This window comes from Salmo salar, chromosome 10 (genome assembly GCF_965601325.2).
Source record: "Salmo salar chromosome 10, fSalSal1, whole genome shotgun sequence".
Classification (NCBI taxonomy): Eukaryota; Metazoa; Chordata; class Actinopteri; order Salmoniformes; family Salmonidae; genus Salmo; species Salmo salar.
The window spans coordinates 54479693-54500805 of record NC_138300.1 but is presented as its reverse complement, the minus strand read 5'-3'; the positions used below and the strand labels follow the sequence as shown (position 1 = coordinate 54500805).

Below are 21113 nucleotides of genomic sequence, written 5' to 3'. Positions count from 1 at the left end.
CCTGGATATTACCAAGGGGCTTTCTACTGGGCCCACCCATAACCCCAGCCGTACTCTGGACCTGGATATTACCAAGGGGCTTTCTACTGGGCCCACCCATAACCACAGCCGTACTCTGGACCTGGATATTACCAAGGGGCTTTCTACTGGGCCCACCCATAACCACAGCCGTACTCTGGACCTGGATATTACCAAGGGGCTTTCTACTGGGCCCACCCATAACCCCAGCCGTACTCTGGACCTGGATATTACCAAGGGGCTTTCTACTGGGCCCACCCATAACCACAGCCGTACTCTGGACCTGGATATTACCAAGGGGCTTTCTACTGGGCCCACCCATAACCACAGCCGTACTCTGGACCTGGATATTACCAAGGGGCTTTCTACTGGGCCCACCCATAACCACAGCCGTGCTCTGGACCTGGATATTACCAAGAGGCTTTATATTGACATATCCTCTATTGTTGATGTTGCTTTATCTGATCACCACGGTCTTTTTTACTACCTTGTTGCCCAGAGCAAAGAGGAATACTGAACGTATTATTAAGAAACGCTATCTTACCTCTGAAGTTGCTACAGATTTTGTGTATGAACAATACTCCACCACCTATTCTGCTTTCCTCTTGTGATGATTTAGTTGATAACTTTAGCAAATGAAGGACAACCATTGATGCCATAGCTCCAGTAAGGTTGAAAAAAGCCACATCCAAATGGAGAAGCCCCTTGGATGAGTGAGGAAACTAAATCAATTAGAAAAGTGGTGAAAGTCAAAGTTGCAGGTCCATTATGATATTCTGAGAGAGCAACTTGGCATATACAGTGCATTCAGAATGTATTCAGCCCCCTTCCCTTTTTCCACATTTTGTTGCGTTACAGCATTATTCTAAAATGGATTAAATAAAATGTCCTCATCAATCTACACACAATACCCCATAATGACAAAGCGAAAACAGGTTTTTAGAAATGTTTGCAAATGTATTAAAAATAAAAACGGAAATACCTTATTTACATAAGTATTCAGACCCTTTGCTATGAGACTCGAAATTGAACTGAGGTGCATCTTGTTTCCATTTATCATCCTTGAGAAGTTTCTACAATTGATTAGTTCACCTATGGTAAATTCAATTGATTGGACATGATTTGGGAAAGCACACACCTGTCTGCATAAGGTCCCACAGTTGTCAGAGCAAAAACCAAGCCATGAGGTTGAAGGAATTATCCGTAGAGCTCCGAGACAGGATTGTGTCGAGGCACAGATCTGCGGAAAGGTATCAAAAACTTTCTACAGCATTGAAGGTCCCCAAGAACACAGTGGCCTCCATCATTCTTAAATGGAAGAAGTTTGGAACCACCAAGACTCTTCCTAGAGCCGGCCACCCGGCCAAACAGAGAAATCGCGGGAGAAGGGCCTTGGTCAGGGAGGTGACCAAGAACCCAATGGTCACTCTGACAGAGCTCCAGAGTTCCTCTGTGGAGATGGGAGAACCTTCCAGAAGGACAGCCACTCCCCAGTAAAAAGGAACATGACAGCCCGCTTGGAGTTTGCCAAAAGGCACCTAAAGGACTCTGACCATGAGAAACAAGATTCTCTGGCCTGATGAAACCAAGATTCAACTCTTTGGCTTGAATGCCAAGTGTCACATCTGGAGGAAACCTGGCACCATCCCTATGGTGAAGCATGGTGGAGGCAGCATCATGCTGTGGGGATGTATTTCAGGGACTGGGACACTAGTCAGGATCAAGGGAAAGATGATCGGAGCAAAGTACTGAGAGATCCTTGATGGAAACCTGCTCAACGGGCTCAGGACCCAGACTGGGGAGAAGGTTCACCTTCAAACAGGACAATGACCCTAAGCACACAGCCAAGACAACACAGGAGTGGCTTCGGGACAAGTCTCTGAATGTCCTTGAGTGGCCCAGCCAGAGCCCAGACTTGAACCCGATTGAACATCTCTGGAGTGACCTGGAAATAGTTGTGCAGCAACGCTCCCCATCCAACCTGACAGAGCTTAAGAGGATCTGCAGAGAAGAATGGGAGATACTCCCCAAATACAGGTGTGCCAAGCTTGTAGCGTCATACCCAAGAAGACTTGAGGCTGTAATCGCTGCCAAAGGTGCTTCAAGAAAGTCCAGAGTAAAGGGTCTGAATACTTATGGAAATGTGATATTTCAGTATTTTTATTTTTGCGTTGTCATTATTGGGTATTGTGTGTGTGTAGATTTGATGAGGGGGGGAAAAACAATGAAATACGTTACAGCCTTATTCTAAAATGTAACAAAGTGTGGAAAAAGTCAAGGTGTCTGAATACTTTCTAAATGCCAGACGGGCTCTAATCTGATCGCTAGTCATTTGAGAGAAATCCTACACCTGCAAACCTACTGTATATGAACTTTCCTACACGTCGAAATGTGATGAGTTTGCAGCATATTTTAGAGATAAGATATCCAGCCTAATGTTTGTTATCAGTCAAGACCTGATAAGAAGTTTAATATGTGCCTTAGTCTACCACGCAAAGGTACTATGGAGTTATTTTCCCTGGTTGACACAGACATGCTCAGCAAAGTGACATCACAACTTAAGCCTTCTATTTATTACAGAATCTAAAATAACACCTAGGTTTTCTTTCAAAAACAAGGACATTTCTAAGTGACCCCAAACTTTTGAACGGTAGTGTATATGGCTCACAACTTCCTCTCTAACTAAATCAAGAAAAAACAGTTACTTATTGTTTGAGCCAAAGTACAGAGAGATAATCTGGCTGAACATTTTAATTCACGGGCAATAAAGATAAAACAGCAGGTAAAAAACCCAAGGTGTTATTTTAGATTCTAAGCTAAATTTTGAATCACACATTAGGAATGTGCCCAAAATAGCTTTTACCACTTGAGGAACATTGCCAAGGTGCGGCCGTTTCTCTCTAAGGCTGATACAGAGAGACTCATCCACGTTTTTATTACAAGCAGGCTTGACTACTGTAATGCTCTCCTGTCTGGTGTACCCAAGAAAGCCATTGGTCAACTGCAAAACATACAGAATGCTGCAGCACGGGTACTGACCAAGACCAGACAGAAAGCACATATTGCACTGGTTTTAAAGTCTCAACACTGGCTGCCTGTGAGTTTTAGAATTCATTTTAATATTCTTCTTTTGGTTTTTAAATCAATCCACGATTGTGCACCCCAGTACATGTCAGACATGCTTTTAAGTTATGTACCCAGTAGGTCCCTTAGGTCCTCTGGCCTTTTAACTATCCCAAAGCCTAGGACCAAGAGGCATGGAGAGGCAGCCTTTAGTTACTATGCCCCCAGCCTCTGGAATAGCCTGCCAGGGGGGGGCTGAAACTGTGGACGTACGGGATCGGGCACAGCCTGCCAGGGGGGGGCTGAAACTGTCGAGTTTTAAGAGATCTTAAAACATACCTTAGCTTTGCTTTTCCTCACTGTGCTTTTTTTAGTCTCTGTTTTTATTGTTGTTCTTTAGTTTGTTTATCCTCTGATGTTTGTTGTGAATATTTCTTTTTAATTTCATTTGTTTTTATTCATTTTTTTTCCCCATGTCTGAAATGTGTTGTATAAATAAAGCTTGATTTGATTTGGTAGCTCTGCTCTAGATCTACTATTTGACTTGGTAAAAGAAGTAGTCCTCATCTCATCCGCGTTCCTTCATCAGCGCTGTAGCTTTGTCTAATCATCACCATTAACGCTGACAGGTCATTTAGCAGGACCCGGTGGGTGCTGTGCCAGTGTTTCTGTGTGACGGATGGTTCCTGGCACAGAGCTGTAAACCATGGATATGGTGTTTTTAGAAACATTGTATTACATTAGTATAAATTACCGTGAGACCGCAATACATCTATTGAGAAATCTAATCATGTACACAGACAGATGTGTTCCATTTTTCTGTCTGTTCTTCCCTCCCTTTAATACAGGTAGGAGGGGAGGAATGTGACCGGCCGTTGACCCTGATGGTTAACATCTGACCAGTTAGTTCCCCAGTGTTCAGTTCTCCTACAGGTTATTAAAGCTCAGGGGTTAATGCAGGGTCGCTGAGAGGTCAGAGGGTAGAAGGAGCTCTGGGTGCACTCTGTACAGACAGTACCACTGGGGAAAGGGGGAACGCTTTTTGAGAGGGACCAGACAGTAGCACTGGGGAAGAGGGGCTGCTGATAATAGCCAGACTGACTCCCAGCTGTCACAGGTGACCAAGTGCTCTGTTGTTTTTGTGGTTAGCGACTGGCGAGGAATACCGAAACACACAGCTTATTATTTAATAACAGCTTAGTAAAGGGTACAGTATATAATCTAAGTGTTGTTTGTCCCCTCCTAACAGGTGGTCCGTTGGTGCTGTGCCAGCCGGCCCAGGTGCTGCAGATCCACACGCCACAGGCAGTCACCGGGCACCTGGTTACCATGCCATCATTGACCCAAGAGAGGCCCGCCCCCATTGCAGTCACACTCCACAGCCCTGGCTCTGACGAAGATGTAAGTGTCTGCTGTGTGTGTGTGTGTGTGTGTGTGAGAGAGAGAGGGTGTGTGTGTCCTACATGTCTGTGTTTTGATCATGCTCGTATGCCTCTGATTTCATTCTCCTTTCCACAACAATGGAAGACTGTATCTCACTCTGTGGTGCTGGTTCCTCTTCACTTCAGTTCATTGATTTTAATTCCTGGGTGAAATACGAAAACACAAAATGGCAGCTAGAAAAACTAGCCACCATTATTATTTATGATGCTGTCAGTCTTTTTTCTAGACTGACAGAAACTAGATTTGCAGCATCCAGGATTGGCATACAGCTGAGCTTAACTTCTATGGGCTACGTGGGACGCTAGAGTCCCACCCGCGCTACACACTATCAAAAGCCAGTGAAATATCAGGGCGCGAAATACGAAACAGCAAAAATCTCATTTCATTTTCTCAATCAACTATTTTACACCATTTTAAAGATTAAACTTCTCATTAATCTAACCACATTGCCCGATTTCAAAAAGGCTTTACGGCGAAAGCATAAAATTAGATTATGTAGGACATAAACTTAAAGAAAAACCACACAGCCATTTTCCAAGCAAGGACATGCATCACAAAGACCAAAAATACAGCTAAAATATTCACTAACCTTTGATCTTCATCAGATGGCACTCATAGGACTTCATGTTACACAATACATGTATGTTTTGCTCGATAAAGTTCATATTTATATCCAAAAAACCCATTTTACATTGGCGCGTGATGTTCAGAAAATGTATTCCCACCAAAACTGCCGGTGAATGTGCACATCAATTTACAAAAATACTCATCATAAACGTTGATCAAATTTACAACAGTTATTGAAAGAATTATAGATATACTTCTCCTTAATGCAACCGCTGTGTCAGATTTTAAAATAGCTTTACGGAGAAAGCACATTTTTCAATATTCTGAGTACATAGCTCAGCCATCAAAGCAAGCTATACAGACACCCGCCAACTAAACTCAGAATTAGTATTGTAAATATTCTCTTACCTTTGCTGGTCTTCGTCAGAATGCACTCCCAGGACTCCTACTTCCACAAGAAATGTTCTTTTTGTTCGAAATACTCCATATTTATGTCCAAATACCTCCGTTTTGTTCGTGCGTTCAGATCATTATCCAAAGGCATAATATGCAGACAAGAAAAGTAAAATGGTTCCATTACCGTTCGTAGAAACATGTCAAACGTTGTTTACAATCAATCCTTAGGGTCTTTTTAACATAAAACGTCAATAATAATCCAACCGGACAATAGCGTATTCATTAGAGGAAAAAGAAGGAGCGGTGCGCCAAACGTGCCCGTGCAGTAAACAACTCACTGGTCCCAGGCAGTCCACTCATTGACTGAGCTCTTATTTTCTGCCCAGTAACAGGAGAAGGATGAAACACGTTTCTAAAGGCTGTTGACAGCCAATGGAAGCCTTAGGAAGTGCAACGTGACCCCACAGACACTGTAGTTTCGATAGGGATTCAAAAGAAGAACTACAATTCTCAGATTTCCCACTTCCTGGTTGGATTTTTCTAAGGTTTTTGCCTGCCATATGAGTTCTGTTATACTCGCAGACATCATTCAAACAGTTTTAGAAACTTCAGTGTTTTCTATCCAAATGTACTAATAATATGCAAATATTTGACTCTGGGCCCGAGTATTAGGCAGTTTACTCTGGGCACACTTTTCATCTGAAAATGATAATACTGCCCCCTATACCTTAAAAAGTTAATGTCAAATTAAATTTTATTAGTCGCATGCGCCGAATACAACAGGTGTAGACCTAACAGTGAAATGCTTACTTACGAGCCCCTAACCAACAGTGCAGTTTAAAAAATGTGGTTAAGAATAAGAAATAAAAGTAACAAGTAGTTAAAGAGCAGCAGTAAAATAACAATAGCGAGATTATACAGGGGGGTACCGGTACAGAGTCAATGTGCGGGGACACCGGTTAGTCAAGGTAATTGAGGTAATATGTACATGTAGGTAGAGTTATTAAAGTGACTATGCATAGATAATAAACAGAGAGTAGCAGCAGCGTTAAGGGGGGGGGGGGGGGGCAGCAATTCAAATCATTTGGTTAGATGTTCAGGAGTCTTATGGCTTGGGGGTAGAAGCTGTTTAGAAGCCTCTCGGACCTAGACTTGGCACTCCAGTACCGGTGGCCGTGCGGTAGCAGAGAGAACAATCTATGGTGGCTGGAGTCTTTGACAATTTTTAGGGCATTCCTCTGACACCGCCTGGTATAGAGGTCCTGTGTGGCAGGAAGCTTGGCCCCAGTAATGTACTGGGCCGTACGCAGTACCCTCTGTAGTGCCTTGCGGTCGGAGGCCGAGTAGTTGCCATACCAGGCAGTGATGTAACCAGTCAGGATGCTCTCGATGGTGCAGCTGTAGAACCTTTTGAGGATCTGAGGACCCATGCCAAATCTTTTCAGTCTCCTGGGGGGGAATAGGTTTTGTTGTGCTTGGACCATGTTAGTTTGTTGGTGATGTGGACACCAATGAACTTGAAGCTCTCAACCTGCTCCACTACAGCCCCGTCGATGAGAATGGGTGCGTGCTTGGTCCTCCTTTTCCTGTAGTCCACAATCATCTCCTTTCTCTTGATCACGTTGAGAGAGAGGTTGTTGTCCTGGCACCACACGGCCAGGTCTCTGACCTCCTCCCTATAGGCTCGTTGTTGTCGGGGATCAGGCCTACCACTGTTGTCATCGGCCAACTTAATGATGGTGTTGGAGTCGTGTCTGGCCGTGCAGTTATGAGTGAACAGGGAGTACAGGAGGGGACTGAGCACGCACCCCTGAGGGGCCCCAGTGTTGAGGATCAGCGTGGCGGATCTGTTGTTACCTACCCTCACCACCTGGGGGCGGCCCGTCAGGATGTCCAGGATCCAGTTGCAGAGGGAGGTGTTTAGTCCCAGAGTCTTTAGCTTAGTGATGAGCTTTGAGGGCACTATGGTGTTGAACGCTGAGCTGTAGTCAATGAATAGCGTTCTCATATAGGTGTTCCTTTTGTCCAGGTGTGAAAGGGAAGTGTGGAGTGCAATAGAGATTGCATCATCTGTTGGGGCGGTATGCAAATTGGAGTGGGTCTAGGGTTTCTGGGATAAGGGTGTTGATGTGAGCCATGACCAGCTTTTCAAAGCACTTCATAGCTACAGACGTGAATGCTACGGGGCGGTGTGTAATGTGAATCCACATTAACTACAGCGTACAGGAAATGCACCCAGTCTACAGTATGCCATTGTTGATGATTCACTTCATCGTCCTAAAGATGTTTCTTCAGTCTCAGAAGTTGTTTGTTCCATTCTGTTTCCCGCCTCTTGATCTTCAGTATAGGTGACGATTACAAAATGACAGTCTGTATTGTAGTAATGAACAGCTGGCTAGAGTCAGTCTGTATTGTAGTAATGAACAGCTGGCTAGAGTCAGTCTGTGTTGTAGTAATGAACAGCTGGCTAGAGTCAGAATGTGTTGTAGTAATGAACAGCTGGCTACAGTCAGAATGTGTTGTAGCAATGAACAGCTGGCTACAGTCAGAATGTGTTGCAGTAATGGAATGGTAAAACAGCGGGCTACAGTCAGAATGTGTTGCAGTAATGGAATGGTAAAACAGCGGGCTACAGTCAGAATGTGTTGCAGTAATGGAACAGCGGGCTACAGTCAGAATATGTTGCAGTAATGGAATGGTAAAACAGCGGGCTACAGTCAGAATGTGTTGCAGTAATGGAACGGTAAAACAGCTGGCTACAGTCAGAATGTATTGTAGCAATGAACAGCGGGCTACAGTCAAAATGTGTTGCATTAATGGAACAGCTTGCTACAGTCAGAATGTGTTGCAGTAATGGAACAGCGGGCTACAGTCAGAATATGTTGCAGTAATGGAATGGTAAAACAGCGGGCTACAGTCAGAATGTGTTGCAGTAATGGAACGGTAAAACAGCTGGCTACAGTCAGAATGTGTTGCAGTAATGGAACAGCGGGCTACAGTCAGAATGTGTTGCAGTAATGGAATGGTGGAACAGCTGGCTACAGTCAGAATGTGTTGTAGTAATGGAACAGCTGGCTACAGTCAGAATGTGTTGTAGTAATGGAATGGTGGAACAGCTGGCTACAGTCAGAATGTGTTGTAGTAATGGAACAGCTGGCTACAGTCAGAATGTGTTGCAGTAATGAACAGCTGGCTACAGTCAGAATGTATTGTAGCAATGAACAGCTGGCTACAGTCAGAATGTGTTGTAGTAATGGAACAGCTGGCTACAGTCAGAATGTGTTGTAGTAATGGAACAGCTGGCTACAGTCAGAATGTGTTGTAGTAATGAACAGCTGGCTACAGTCAGAATGTGTTGTAGTAATGGAACAGCTGGCTACAGTCAGAATGTGTTGTAGTAATGAACAGCTGGCTACAGTCAGAATGTGTTGTAGTAATGGAACAGCTGGCTACAGTCAGAATGTGTTGTAGTAATGAACAGCTGGCTACAGTCAGAATGTGTTGTAGTAATGAACAGCTGGCTACAGTCAGAATGTGTTGTAGTAATGAACAGCTGGCTACAGTCAGAATGTGTTGTAGTAATGGAACAGCTGGCTACAGTCAGAATGTGTTGTAGTAATGAACAGCTGGCTACAGTCAGAATGTGTTGTAGTAATGGAACAGCTGGCTACAGTCAGAATGTGTTGTAGTAATGAACAGCTGGCTACAGTCAGAATGTGTTGCATTAATGGAACAGCTGGCTACAGTCAGAATGTATTGTAGCAATGAACAGCGGGCTACAGTCAAAATGTGTTGCATTAATGGAACAGCTTGCTACAGTCAGAATGTGTTGCAGTAATGGAACAGCGGGCTACAGTCAGAATGTGTTGCAGTAATGGAATGGTGGAACAGCTGGCTACAGTCAGAATGTGTTGTAGTAATGGAACAGCTGGCTACAGTCAGAATGTGTTGTAGTAATGGAATGGTGGAACAGCTGGCTACAGTCAGAATGTGTTGTAGTAATGGAACAGCTGGCTACAGTCAGAATGTGTTGCAGTAATGAACAGCTGGCTACAGTCAGAATGTATTGTAGCAATGAACAGCTGGCTACAGTCAGAATGTGTTGTAGTAATGGAACAGCTGGCTACAGTCAGAATGTGTTGTAGTAATGGAACAGCTGGCTACAGTCAGAATGTGTTGTAGTAATGAACAGCTGGCTACAGTCAGAATGTGTTGTAGTAATGGAACGGTAAAACAGCTGGCTACAGTCAGAATGTGTTGCAGTAATGGAACAGCGGGCTACAGTCAGAATGTGTTGCAGTAATGGAATGGTGGAACAGCTGGCTACAGTCAGAATGTGTTGTAGTAATGGAACAGCTGGCTACAGTCAGAATGTGTTGTAGTAATGGAACAGCTGGCTACAGTCAGAATGTGTTGTAGTAATGGAACAGCTGGCTACAGTCAGAATGTGTTGTAGTAATGGAATGGTGGAACAGCTGGCTACAGTCAGAATGTGTTGTAGTAATGGAACAGCTGGCTACAGTCAGAATGTGTTGTAGTAATGGAACAGCTGGCTACAGTCAGAATGTGTTGTAGTAATGGAACAGCTGGCTACAGTCAGAATGTGTTGCAGTAATGGAACAGCGGGCTACAGTCAGAATATGTTGCAGTAATGGAATGGTAAAACAGCGGGCTACAGTCAGAATGTGTTGCAGTAATGGAACGGTAAAACAGCTGGCTACAGTCAGAATGTGTTGCAGTAATGGAACAGCGGGCTACAGTCAGAATGTGTTGCAGTAATGGAATGGTGGAACAGCTGGCTACAGTCAGAATGTGTTGTAGTAATGGAATGGTGGAACAGCTGGCTACAGTCAGAATGTGTTGTAGTAATGGAACAGCTGGCTACAGTCAGAATGTGTTGTAGTAATGGAATGGTGGAACAGCTGGCTACAGTCAGAATGTGTTGTAGTAATGGAACAGCTGGCTACAGTCAGAATGTGTTGTAGTAATGGAATGGTGGAACAGCTGGCTACAGTCAGAATGTGTTGCAGTAATGGAACAGCGGGCTACAGTCAGAATGTGTTGCAGTAATGGAATGGTAAAACAGCTGGCTACAGTCAGTTGGAGGAAATGTCAGGTGACAGGTCAAAGGGGTGGTGTCCTTCCAGTGCTTTTATGTTTCACTAGGGTGATGTAAGGACAGCTGCAACACATACACACGTACACACTAGTGATATGACCTCCTGCGGTGTCTACACACTATCCCAGTCATCGCAGGGCGGTGTAATTACCAGTACTGAGAAGTCCTACACACCGCACTACACTGGTTTCAGCTCAGACAAGGTATTATTTCACTTCAGCAGAGGCCGTCCAAAAGACGCAAACCAGGCACAAACAAAACAAGAATAGTCAGTTATACCGTATTTTTTGGGTTTATACTAGCCAGTGGTTTCTCAGTAAAAGTCCTCTGTGTCTTTTGTGCTGGTTTCGTTTTAGGGGGCAGCTTTCATTATTCTCTATTAAAAGCTAAGGGATAGTTTTTGTTTCTTTTGATCTTTTTGTTACTATGTTGTAAACTCATTTGAAAATGGCGGCTTACGCACAGTTCAAACGCCGAATTCATGGCGAGTCAAACTTGAATAGAAATGAAGTGGGCTGGCACGTTTAAAAGCTTTTCTTGACATACCGAATGGTTTCATACAACCACTCTCAACCTCGTTGGGTTTTGGGTCGAATTCAGGCATAACAGCGACCTCTCACAGAAGTCCTCCACCTGCTAATCCAAGGCCATGGTTGTGCTTCCGTTGTGGGTGTGATAGAGAAGCAACCTTTCATTTGCATGCAATTAACATATATTAACTTGCATTAGCATTTCTCCTGACAGTGGAAGAACTTCTCTGGCGCGCTGCATCAAACAGAAGCGTACTTCAGCAGCACTGCACAGGAAGAGTGGAAGAGGCTCACACTATTGTTTCAGATGGCACTTTAACTTCTTCCAAAGAGAAAGTGACTTATTTTTTATGTTCAGTGTTCGATAGAGCGCTGTTTGAACTCAGGCTTATTGCTTTTAGATTGGTCTTGGTTTCTAGAAGGATCCTTCATATAGCCAGCAGGTAGTAAAAGGTCATTCCTGTGGCTGTGAGTACCAGTAATTCCTTACAGTAACCACCACTTGCAACAGCCCTTGTGGTTTTCACAAGGATCTTTCGGAAGCACACATCCTCTGTCTCTCTCTCTGTTTCTCTCGCTCTCTCTCTGTCTCTCTCTGTTTCTCTCGCTCTCTCTCTTTCTCTGTGTGTCTCTCTTTCTCTGTGTGTCTGTCTGTCTGTCTGTCTGTCTGTCTGTCTGTCTGTCTGTCTGTCTGTCTGTCTGTCTGAATCTCTCAATTCAATTCGCTTTATTGGCATGACGTAACAATGTACATATTGCCAAAGCTTATTTTGGATATTTACAATATAAAAATGAGAATCAGAATTGTCAACGGGACAACAGTAATAACAATAACCAAGGGTCAAAATAACCATACATTCAACAATAACAATAATTATACAGTAGAGGACATGTGCAGGTTGATTGGTCTGTCAGACACTGTCCCTCATCTTATGGCAGGCAGCAATGTAGTGTGCTGCCAACCCACAGCTCTCTGTGTCCTCCCCCAACAGGACGGGTAGCCTATCCTCATCAGAGAGGTCTTTGAAACCTTGAATAAGGGTTTCAAATTTGGGGAAATGACACTAATTGTTTTATGTTTTTTACATTTTGTCATGAAATGCAGCTCTGTCTCAGGTTCTGCTGTGGTGCAGTGGTTGCACAGCCTTTCCTCTACAGGGAGCCAGGTTTTCCTGTGTCTACCCTTCTCAATGGCAAAGCTGTGCTCACTGAGCCTGTACTTTGTCAAGGTTTTTCTAAGGTTTTGATCAGTAACCATGGTCAAATAGTTAGCCACGGTGTACTGTCCATTTAGGGCCAGATAGCACTGCATTTTGCTTTGTGCTTCTGTTTCCCAATAAGTAATGTAGTTTTGATTGTGTTGTAATTTGTTTTATTCTGATTGGATGTTCTGGTCCTGAGGCTTCAGTGTGTTAGTAGGACAGGTTTGTGAACTCAGCCCCAGGACCAGCTGGATGAGGGGACTCTTTTCTTTGCTCAGCTCTTGGCATTGCAGGGCGTGGTAATGATATGAGAGGGTCAGTGTATTTTAGATGTTTCCAAAACTGAATTGCTCTTTTTTGAGTTGTTGTTGTTATTATTAGTGGATAATGGACTAATTCTGCCCTGCATGCATTGTTTGTAGTTTTCCTCTGGACATGTAGGAGAATCTTACAGAACTCTGCATTGAGGGTTTCAATGGGGTGTTTGTCCCATTTGATGAAATCTTGTTTTGCAAGTAGACCCCACACCTCGCTGGCATAAAGTGCAATTGGTTCAATGACATATTCAATTAGTTTTAGCCACATTTTAATAGGTATTTCTATTTGAATTTGCTTTTTAATGGCATAGCATGCCCTGCGTGCTTTCTTTCTGTTAATTCACTGCCTCATTAAGGTGTCCAGTTGAGCTTATTTTTAAACCAATTGAAATAATTTTTTAGCCAATTGAAATTTTGCACTAGTGAGTTTGAGCATCTCATTTAGGATGCCATCAGGTCCGCATGCTTTTTTAAATCTGAGGGCCTGAAGTTTCTTATAGAGCGCCTGGTCAGTAATTGGGGAGTCCAATAGATTTTGATTGTCCTTTATAGTGTTTTCTAATCCATTCAACTTCTCATGAATTTGGCGTTGTTCTGCGTTTGTGTCAATTTGAACGGTGTTGTAGAGTGTTTTAAAATGGGTTGTCCATATGTCACCATTTTGTATCGCTAATTCCTTTTTGTTTAGATTTTTTTCGTTTTTTCCAATTTTACCAGAAGTTGTTTGTGTTTATGGACTCCTCAATTAGTGTCAGCTGCTTGCTGTTGTACTGCGCTTTTTTGGTTCTGAGTGTACGTTTATAGAGTTTTAAAGTCTCACAGTAATGAAGGAGTAATTCACCATTATTTGGGTCTCTGTGCTTTTGGTTGGATAGTGTTCTAAGTCTTTTCCTTATTGTTTTACAATCTGCATCAAACCAGTTGTCATCTGTGATCTTTTTAGTTTTGTTTTTTATTAATTTCAATTGTGCTTCTTTTGCCATTTGCCTGAATATATAGTTGATGTTTTTTACTGCTAGATTGATGCCTTCTTTACTGTGAGTGAAGGTGGTTTCCAGAAAGTTATCTAAGAGTGTTTGGATATTTTGGTTCCAGGTTGCTTTCTGGTATTCTTCTGTGCTGTTTTGGGCTCATCTGTATGAATTTCTGATGTTGTACAGCTTACTGGGCTGTGAATGTGTGGTTGTTTCCATGTCTGTTCTTTTGAGGAACAACATCATTTGGCTGTGATCAGACAGAGGTGTTAGTGGCTTGACAGTTAATGAGCTGAGAGAGAAAGGGTCAATGTCTGTGATCATATAGTCTACTGTACTATGGCCAAGAGGTGAGCAGTAGGTGAATCTCCCCAAAGAGTCCCCCCATAACCTACCATTGACAAAGTACAGACCCAGGGTTATACAGAGCTGCAAAAGATCTCTTCCGTTTTTGTTGATGGTGCTGTCACTGTTGTTTCTATGGGGGAGATGAAGACAGTTAGAAAAGTAAGGCCTGTAATAAAGCTGTCCCCTCGTGTGGTCGTTAGATCAGGTAGTGTTCCTGTGCATGCATTTGTATCCCCACAGATGAGCACATTTCCCTGGGCCTGGAAATGGCACGTCTCTGCCTCAAGGGTGGGGAAGATCTCCTCTGAGTAATATGGAGATATATATTGTGCAAAGGAACATGTTTTTTTCTGTCAGTACAATTCTTTTTTTCAGTTTTAACCAAATGTGATATTTACCAATTTTGAGGGGAGCAATTAGATGTTGTAGTTTGGATCTGTACCAAATGATCAGTACTCCAGAGTCTCTGCCTCTATTGACAGAGCTGTGTTTCTGTGATGGCACAATGACCTCTCTGTAGCCTGTGGGACAGTGAGTGACAATGTCAGCCTTACACCATGTCTCCTGCAGAATGATGACGTCAACATCTTTAAGATGTTTGTTGAACTCCAGTGCTAAACTCTTCAGTCCAAAGGTTGATCAGTTTAGACCCTGAATGTTCCACATGCTAACTGACAGGTTGATGAGTTTAGACCCTGAATGTTCCACATGCTAACTGACAGGATGATGAGTTTAGACCCTGAATGTTCCACATGCTAACTGACAGGATGATGAGTTCAGACCCTGAATGTTCCACATGCTAACTGACAGGATGATGAGTTTAGACCCTGAATGTTCCACATGCTAACTGACAGGATGATGAGTTTAGACCCTGAATGTTCCACATGCTAACTGATAGTGATTTCATGTTGCAAAAAGAAAGAATAGCAGTCAGAAATACAGTAACTACTAACTAGTACGTTGTTAAGAGATAAACAGGATAACAGCTAAAAACAATGTTTTTTTATATATACACTGCTCAAAAAAATAAAGGGAACACTTAAACAACACAATGTAACTCCAAGTCAATCACACTTCTGTGAAATCAAACTGTCCACTTAGGAAGCAACACTGATTGACAATAAATTTCACATGCTGTTGTGCAAATGGAATAGACAACAGGTGGAAATTATAGGCAATTAGCAAGACACCCCCAATAAAGGAGTGGTTCTGCAGGTGGTGACCACAGACCACTTCTCAGTTCCTATGCTTCCTGGCTGATGTTTTGGTCACTTTTGAATGCTGGCGGTGCTTTCACTCTAGTGGTAGCATGAGACGGAGTCTACAACCCACACAAGTGGCTCAGGTAGTGCAGCTCATCCAGGATGGCACATCAATGCGAGCTGTGGCAAGAAGGTTTGCTGTGTCTGTCAGCGTAGTGTCCAGAGCATGGAGGCGCTACCAGGAGACAGGCCAGTACATCAGGAGACGTGGAGGAGGCCGTAGAAGGGCAACAACCCAGCAGCAGGACCGCTACCTCCGCCTTTGTGCAAGGAGGAGCAGGAGGAGCACTGCCAGAGCCCTGCAAAATGACCTCCAGCAGGCCACAAATGTGCATGTGTCTGCTCAAACGTCAGAAACAGACTCCATGAGGGTGGTGTGAGGGCCCGACGTCCACAGGTGGGGGTTGTGCTTACAGCCCAACACCATGCAGGACGTTTGGCATTTGCCAGAGAACACCAAGATTGGCAAATTCGCTACTGGCGCCCTGTGCTCTTCACAGATGAAAGCAGGTTCACACTGAGCACGTGACAGAGTCTGGAGACGCCGTGGAGAATGTTCTGCTGCCTGCATCATCCTCCAGCATGACCGGTTTGGCGGTGGGTCAGTCATGGTGTGGGGTGGCATTTCTTTGGGGGGCCGCACAGCCCTCCATGTGCTCGCCAGAGGTAGCCTGACTGCCATTAGGTACCGAGATGAGATCCTCAGACCCCTTGTGAGACCATATGCTGGTGCGGTTGGCCCTGGGTTCCTCCTAATGCATGACAATGCTAGACCTCATGTGGCTGGAGTGTGTCAGCAGTTCCTGCAAGAGGAAGGCATTGATGCTATGGACTGGCCCGCCCGTTCCCCAGACCTGAATCCAATTGAGCACATCATGTCTCGCTCCATCCACCAACGCCACGTTGCACCACAGACTGTCCAGGAGTTGGCGGATGCTTTAGTCCAGGTCTGGGAGGAGATCCCTCAGGAGACCATCTGCCACCTCATCAGGAGCATGCCCAGGCATTGTAGGGAGGTCATACAGGCACGTGGAGGCCACACACACTACTGAGCCTCATTTTGACTTGTTTTAAGGACATTACATCAAAGTTGGATCAGCCTGTATTGTGGTTTTCCACTTTAATTTTGAGTGTGACTCCAAATCCAGACCTCCATGGGTTGATAAATTGGATTTCCATTGATGATTTTTGTTGTCAACACATTCAACTATGTAAAGAAAAAAGTATTTAATAAGATTATTTAATTCATTCAGATCTAGGATGTGTTATTTTAGTGTTCCCTTTATTTTTTTTAGCTCTGTGTCTGGGCTGGTGGTGGTGTAGCTGGGGAGCTGCTCCTTCAGCTCAGTAACCCATCCCTCTAACAGAGCCAGCCTGTCTCTCAACAGGCTCTGGTGGTTGTAGGCAGGCAGGGGGAGGAGAGTCCTGCTGTTGGGGTGCCTGAGGGGAGAGGTTGGGGTGCTGTCCTTGTCTTTTTTGCTTTCCGCTATCTTCGTTAGGGTGGGGAAGTCCTGCACAACAGAGCTGAGTGCAGCCTCACTGCCCTGGACCATGACCGTGCCGTTCTGGTACATATTTACCGTCAGAAACCTGTTTTCCTGGTCCTTGTCGCTGTCCTCAAAAATGTGGATTTGCCTCCCCTTGCAGATGCCTTTCTTTGTGGTATAGCTGAAATGCCTGGTTACAGCTGTATGCCAGGCAGTAGTGTGGTCTGTGTAAAATAACAGGTTTGTAACAGTCCTGTTTTGTGAGCAGTCGGCAAACAAAGTTTCTGGGTTCTCCCTCAGAATTCGGGGTTTAAAATGTATTCTTCCCTTCTCTGATTTATTTCTGCTGGGGGTTAAAGTCTCTCAGTCTCTGCTGCTGCTGTCGCTGCCTCAGTGGCCACGTTGCTATGGTTACCACCAGTAAACAGTTAGAGCTAGAGGTGAGCTAGCTGACAGATTTGAATTTGGCTAGCTACCACGATGAAGATTGACAGAGAGTGAGTTAAAAGACCAATCTTTCCTTCCTGTGTTGATCTTCAGTTGTACAATTTGATTACCTATACATTTTTTGCTAATTTAATCGTGTCAATCTCGCTCTTAACCTCTTACATCTAGACGTTCCGCTAGCGGAACACCTGCTCCAATATCCAATGATGGGCGTGGCGCGAAATACAAAGTCCTCGAAAATCCGAAAACTTCCATTTTTCAAACATATGACTATTTTACACCATTTTAAAGACAAGACTCTCCTTTATCTAACCACACTGTCCGATTTCAAAAAGGCTTTACAGCGAAAGCAAAACATTAGATTATGTCAGCAGAGTACCCAGCCAGAAATAATCAGACACCCATTTTTCAAGCTAGCTTATAATGTCACAAAAACCAAAACCACAGCTAAATGCAGCACTAACCTTTGATCTTCATCAGATGACACTCCTAGGACATTATGTTATACAATACATGCATGTTTTGTTCAATCAAGTTCATATTTATATAAAAAAACAGCTTTTTACATTAGCATGTGATGTTCAGAACTAGCATTCCCACCGAACACTTCCGGTGAATTTACTAAATTACTCGCGATAAACGTTCACAAAAAAAAAACATAACAATTATTTTAAGAATCATAGATACAGATCTCCTTTATGCAATCGCGGTGTCAGATTTTAACATAGCTTTTCGGTGAAAGCACATTTTGCAATATTCTGAGTAGATAGCTCGCCATCACGGGCTAGCTTTTTTGACACCCACCAAGTTTGGCCCTCACCAAACTCAGATTTACTATAAGAAAAATTGGATTACCTTTGCTGTTCTTCGTCAGAATGCACTGCCAGGACTTCTACTTCAATAACAAATGTTGGTTTGGTTCCAAATAATCCATAGTTCTATCCAAATAGCGGCGTTTTGTTCGTGCGTTCAAGACACTATCCGAAGGGTAAAGAAGGGTGACGCGCCCGGCACGTTTCGTGACAAAAAATTTCAAAATATTCCATTACCGTACTTCGTAGCATGTCAATCGCTGTTTAAAATCAATTTTTATGCGATTTTTCTCGTAAAAAAAACAATAATATTCCGACCGGGAGTTGTTGTTTTCGTTCAAAGACTGAAAATGTAAACATGGACTCTTCTCGTGCACGCGCACGCCAGTCTCATTGTTCTCAGATCGACCACTTACCAAATGCGCTACTCTTTTTCAGCCATGGCCTGCAAAGTCATCATTCAACGTTCTGGCGCCTTCTAAGAGCCTATGGGAGCGTTAGAAAATGTCACGTTACAGCAGAGATCCCCTGTTTTGGATAGAGATGATCAAGAAGGCCAAGAAATGGTCAGAGAGGGCGCTTCCTGTTTGGAATCTTCTCAGGTTTTGGCCTGCCAAATGAGTTCTGTTATACTCACAGACACCATTCAAACAGTTTTAGAAACTTTGGAGTGTTTTCTATCCATTATATGCATATTCTAGTTTCTGGGCAGGAGTAATAATCAGATTAACTTGGGTACATTTTTTTATCCGGCCGTGAAAATACTGCCCCCATCCATAAAAAGTTAACAACCAAAAAGTTATAACAAGTCAGGAGCTGTTCTTCTGCATGACTTGTCTGTCTCTCTGTCTCTGTCTGTCTCTGTCTGTGTCTGTCTGTGTCTGTCTGTGTCTGTCTGCGTCCTCCCCCAGCAGGACCGGTAGCCTATTCCCATCAGAGAGGTCTTTGAAACCTTAAATAGGGGTTTCAAATTTGGGGAAATGACACTATAATTGTTTTATGTTTTTTACATTTTGTCAGGAAATGCAGCTCTGTCTCAGGTTCTGCTGTGGTGCAGTGGTTGCACAGCCTTTCCTCTACAGGGAGCCAGGTTTTCCTGTGTCTACCCTTCTCAATGGCAAAGCTGTGCTCACTGAGCCTGTACTTTGTCAAGGTTTTTCCTAAGGTTTTGATCAGTAACCATGGTCAAATAGTTAGCCACGGTGTACTGTCCATTTAGGGCCAGATAGCACTGCATTTTGCTTTGTGCTTCTGTTTCCCAATAAGCAATGTAGTTTTGTTTTGATTGTGTTGTAATTTGTTTTATTCTGATTGGATGTTCTGGTCCTGAGGCTTCAGTGTGTTAGTAGGACAGGTTTGTGAACTCAGCCCCAGGACCAGCTGGATGAGGGGACTCTTTTCTTTGCTCAGCTCTTGGCATTGCAGGGCTTGGTAATGATATGAGGGGGTCAGTGTATTTTAGATGTTTCCAAAACTGAATTGCTCTTTTTTGAGTTTTTATTATTAGTGGATATTGGCCTAATTCTGCCCTGCATGCATTGTATGTAGTTTTCCTCTGGACATGTAGGAGAATCTTACAGAACTCTGCATTGAGGGTTTCAATGGGGTGTTTGTCCCATTTTATGAAATCTTGTTTTGCAAGTAGACCCCACACCTCGCTGGTATAAAGTGCAATTGGTTCCATGACACATTAAATTAGTTTTAGCCAAATTTGAATAGGTATTTCAATTTGAATTCGTTTTTTAATGGCGTAGAATGCCTTGCTTTCTCTCTGTTCATTCACTGCATCATTAAGGTGTCCAGTTGAGCTTATTTTTAAACCTAAGTAATTGTAGTGTGTACAGTACTCTATATATTTTGTACTAATTGAGAACTTTGGTCTAATTCCCTGAGATCTGGATCTTCTCTGGAAAACATTTATTTTTCGTCTTTTTGGTGTTTACTGCTGTAGCAGGTCCAGGCTCTGCTGTAGGTCATGTGCTGTGAGTGACAGCAGGCATAGGTCATCTGCGAAGAGTAGGCATTTAACCTCTGAATTGTGGAGACTAACACCAGGAGCTGAGGATTTTTCTAGAATAGTGGCCAATTCGTTGATGTAAATATTGAAGAGTGCAGGGCTCAGATTGCAACCCTGGCGAAGGCCCTGCCCCTGGTTAAAGAATTCTGTTCTTTTCTTGCCAATTTTAATTCTGCACGTATTGCCAGTATACATTGATTTAATTATGTAATATGTTTTACCCCTTACACCACTTTCAATAACTTTGTAGAACAGGCCTGTATGCCAAATAGAATCAGATGCTTTTTGGAAGTCGATAAAGCAAGCATATATTTTGGTAATATTTTGGTGGACATGTTTATCTATCAGGGTGTGTACGGTGTAAATATAATCAGTCGTGCGATGTTTTGGTATAAATCCAATTTGGCTTTTACTCAAGACATTATTAAGGAAGTTTAGAACTCTTACATTTTCTAATACTACAGAAAACCTTCCCCAGGTTACTGTTCACACAAATGCCTCTGTAATTGTTAGGGTCAAATTTGTCTCCGTTCTTAAAGATTGGGGTTATGAGTCCTTGATTCCAGATGTCAGGGAAATAACCTACACTCAGGATCAAATAAAACAGTTTTAATATAGCCAATTGAAATTTTGCACCAGTGAGTTTGAGCATCTCATTTAGGATGCCATCAGGTCCGCATGCTTTTTTAAATCTGAGGGCCTGAAGTTTCTTATAGAGCTCCTGGTCAGTAATTGGGGAGTCCAATAGATTTTGATTGTCCTTTATAGTGTTTTCTAATCCATTCAACTTCTCATGAATTTGGCGTTGTTCTGCGTTTGTGTCAATTTGAACGGTGTTGTAGAGTGTTTTAAAATGGGTTGTCCATATGTCACCATTTTGTATCGCTAATTCCTCTTGTTTCGATTGTTTTAGCTTTTTCCAATTTTGCAAAAGTTGTTTGTTTATGGACTCCTCAATTAGTGTCAGCTGCTTGCTGTTGTACTGTGCTTTTTTGGTTCTGAGTGTACGTTTCTAGTAGAGGTCGACCGATTTTAATCGGAATGGCGGATTTGAATTAGTGCCGATTTCAAGTTTTCATAACAATCGGTAATCGGTATTTTTGGCTGCCGA

At 43.2% G+C, this 21113-nt stretch overlaps 1 protein-coding gene across 2 annotated transcripts in view; it reads left to right on the top strand.

Moving 5' to 3' along the window:
- atf6 (activating transcription factor 6) overlaps positions 1 to 21113 on the top strand; it is a 122604-nt gene that overhangs the window by 21564 nt on the left and 79927 nt on the right. For both annotated transcript variants that reach the window (XM_014123469.3, XM_014123468.3), the window contains exon 7: positions 4331 to 4482. In XM_014123469.3, coding sequence (XP_013978944.1) covers positions 4331 to 4482 — 152 coding nt within the window. The remainder of the gene's footprint in view (positions 1 to 4330; positions 4483 to 21113) is intronic.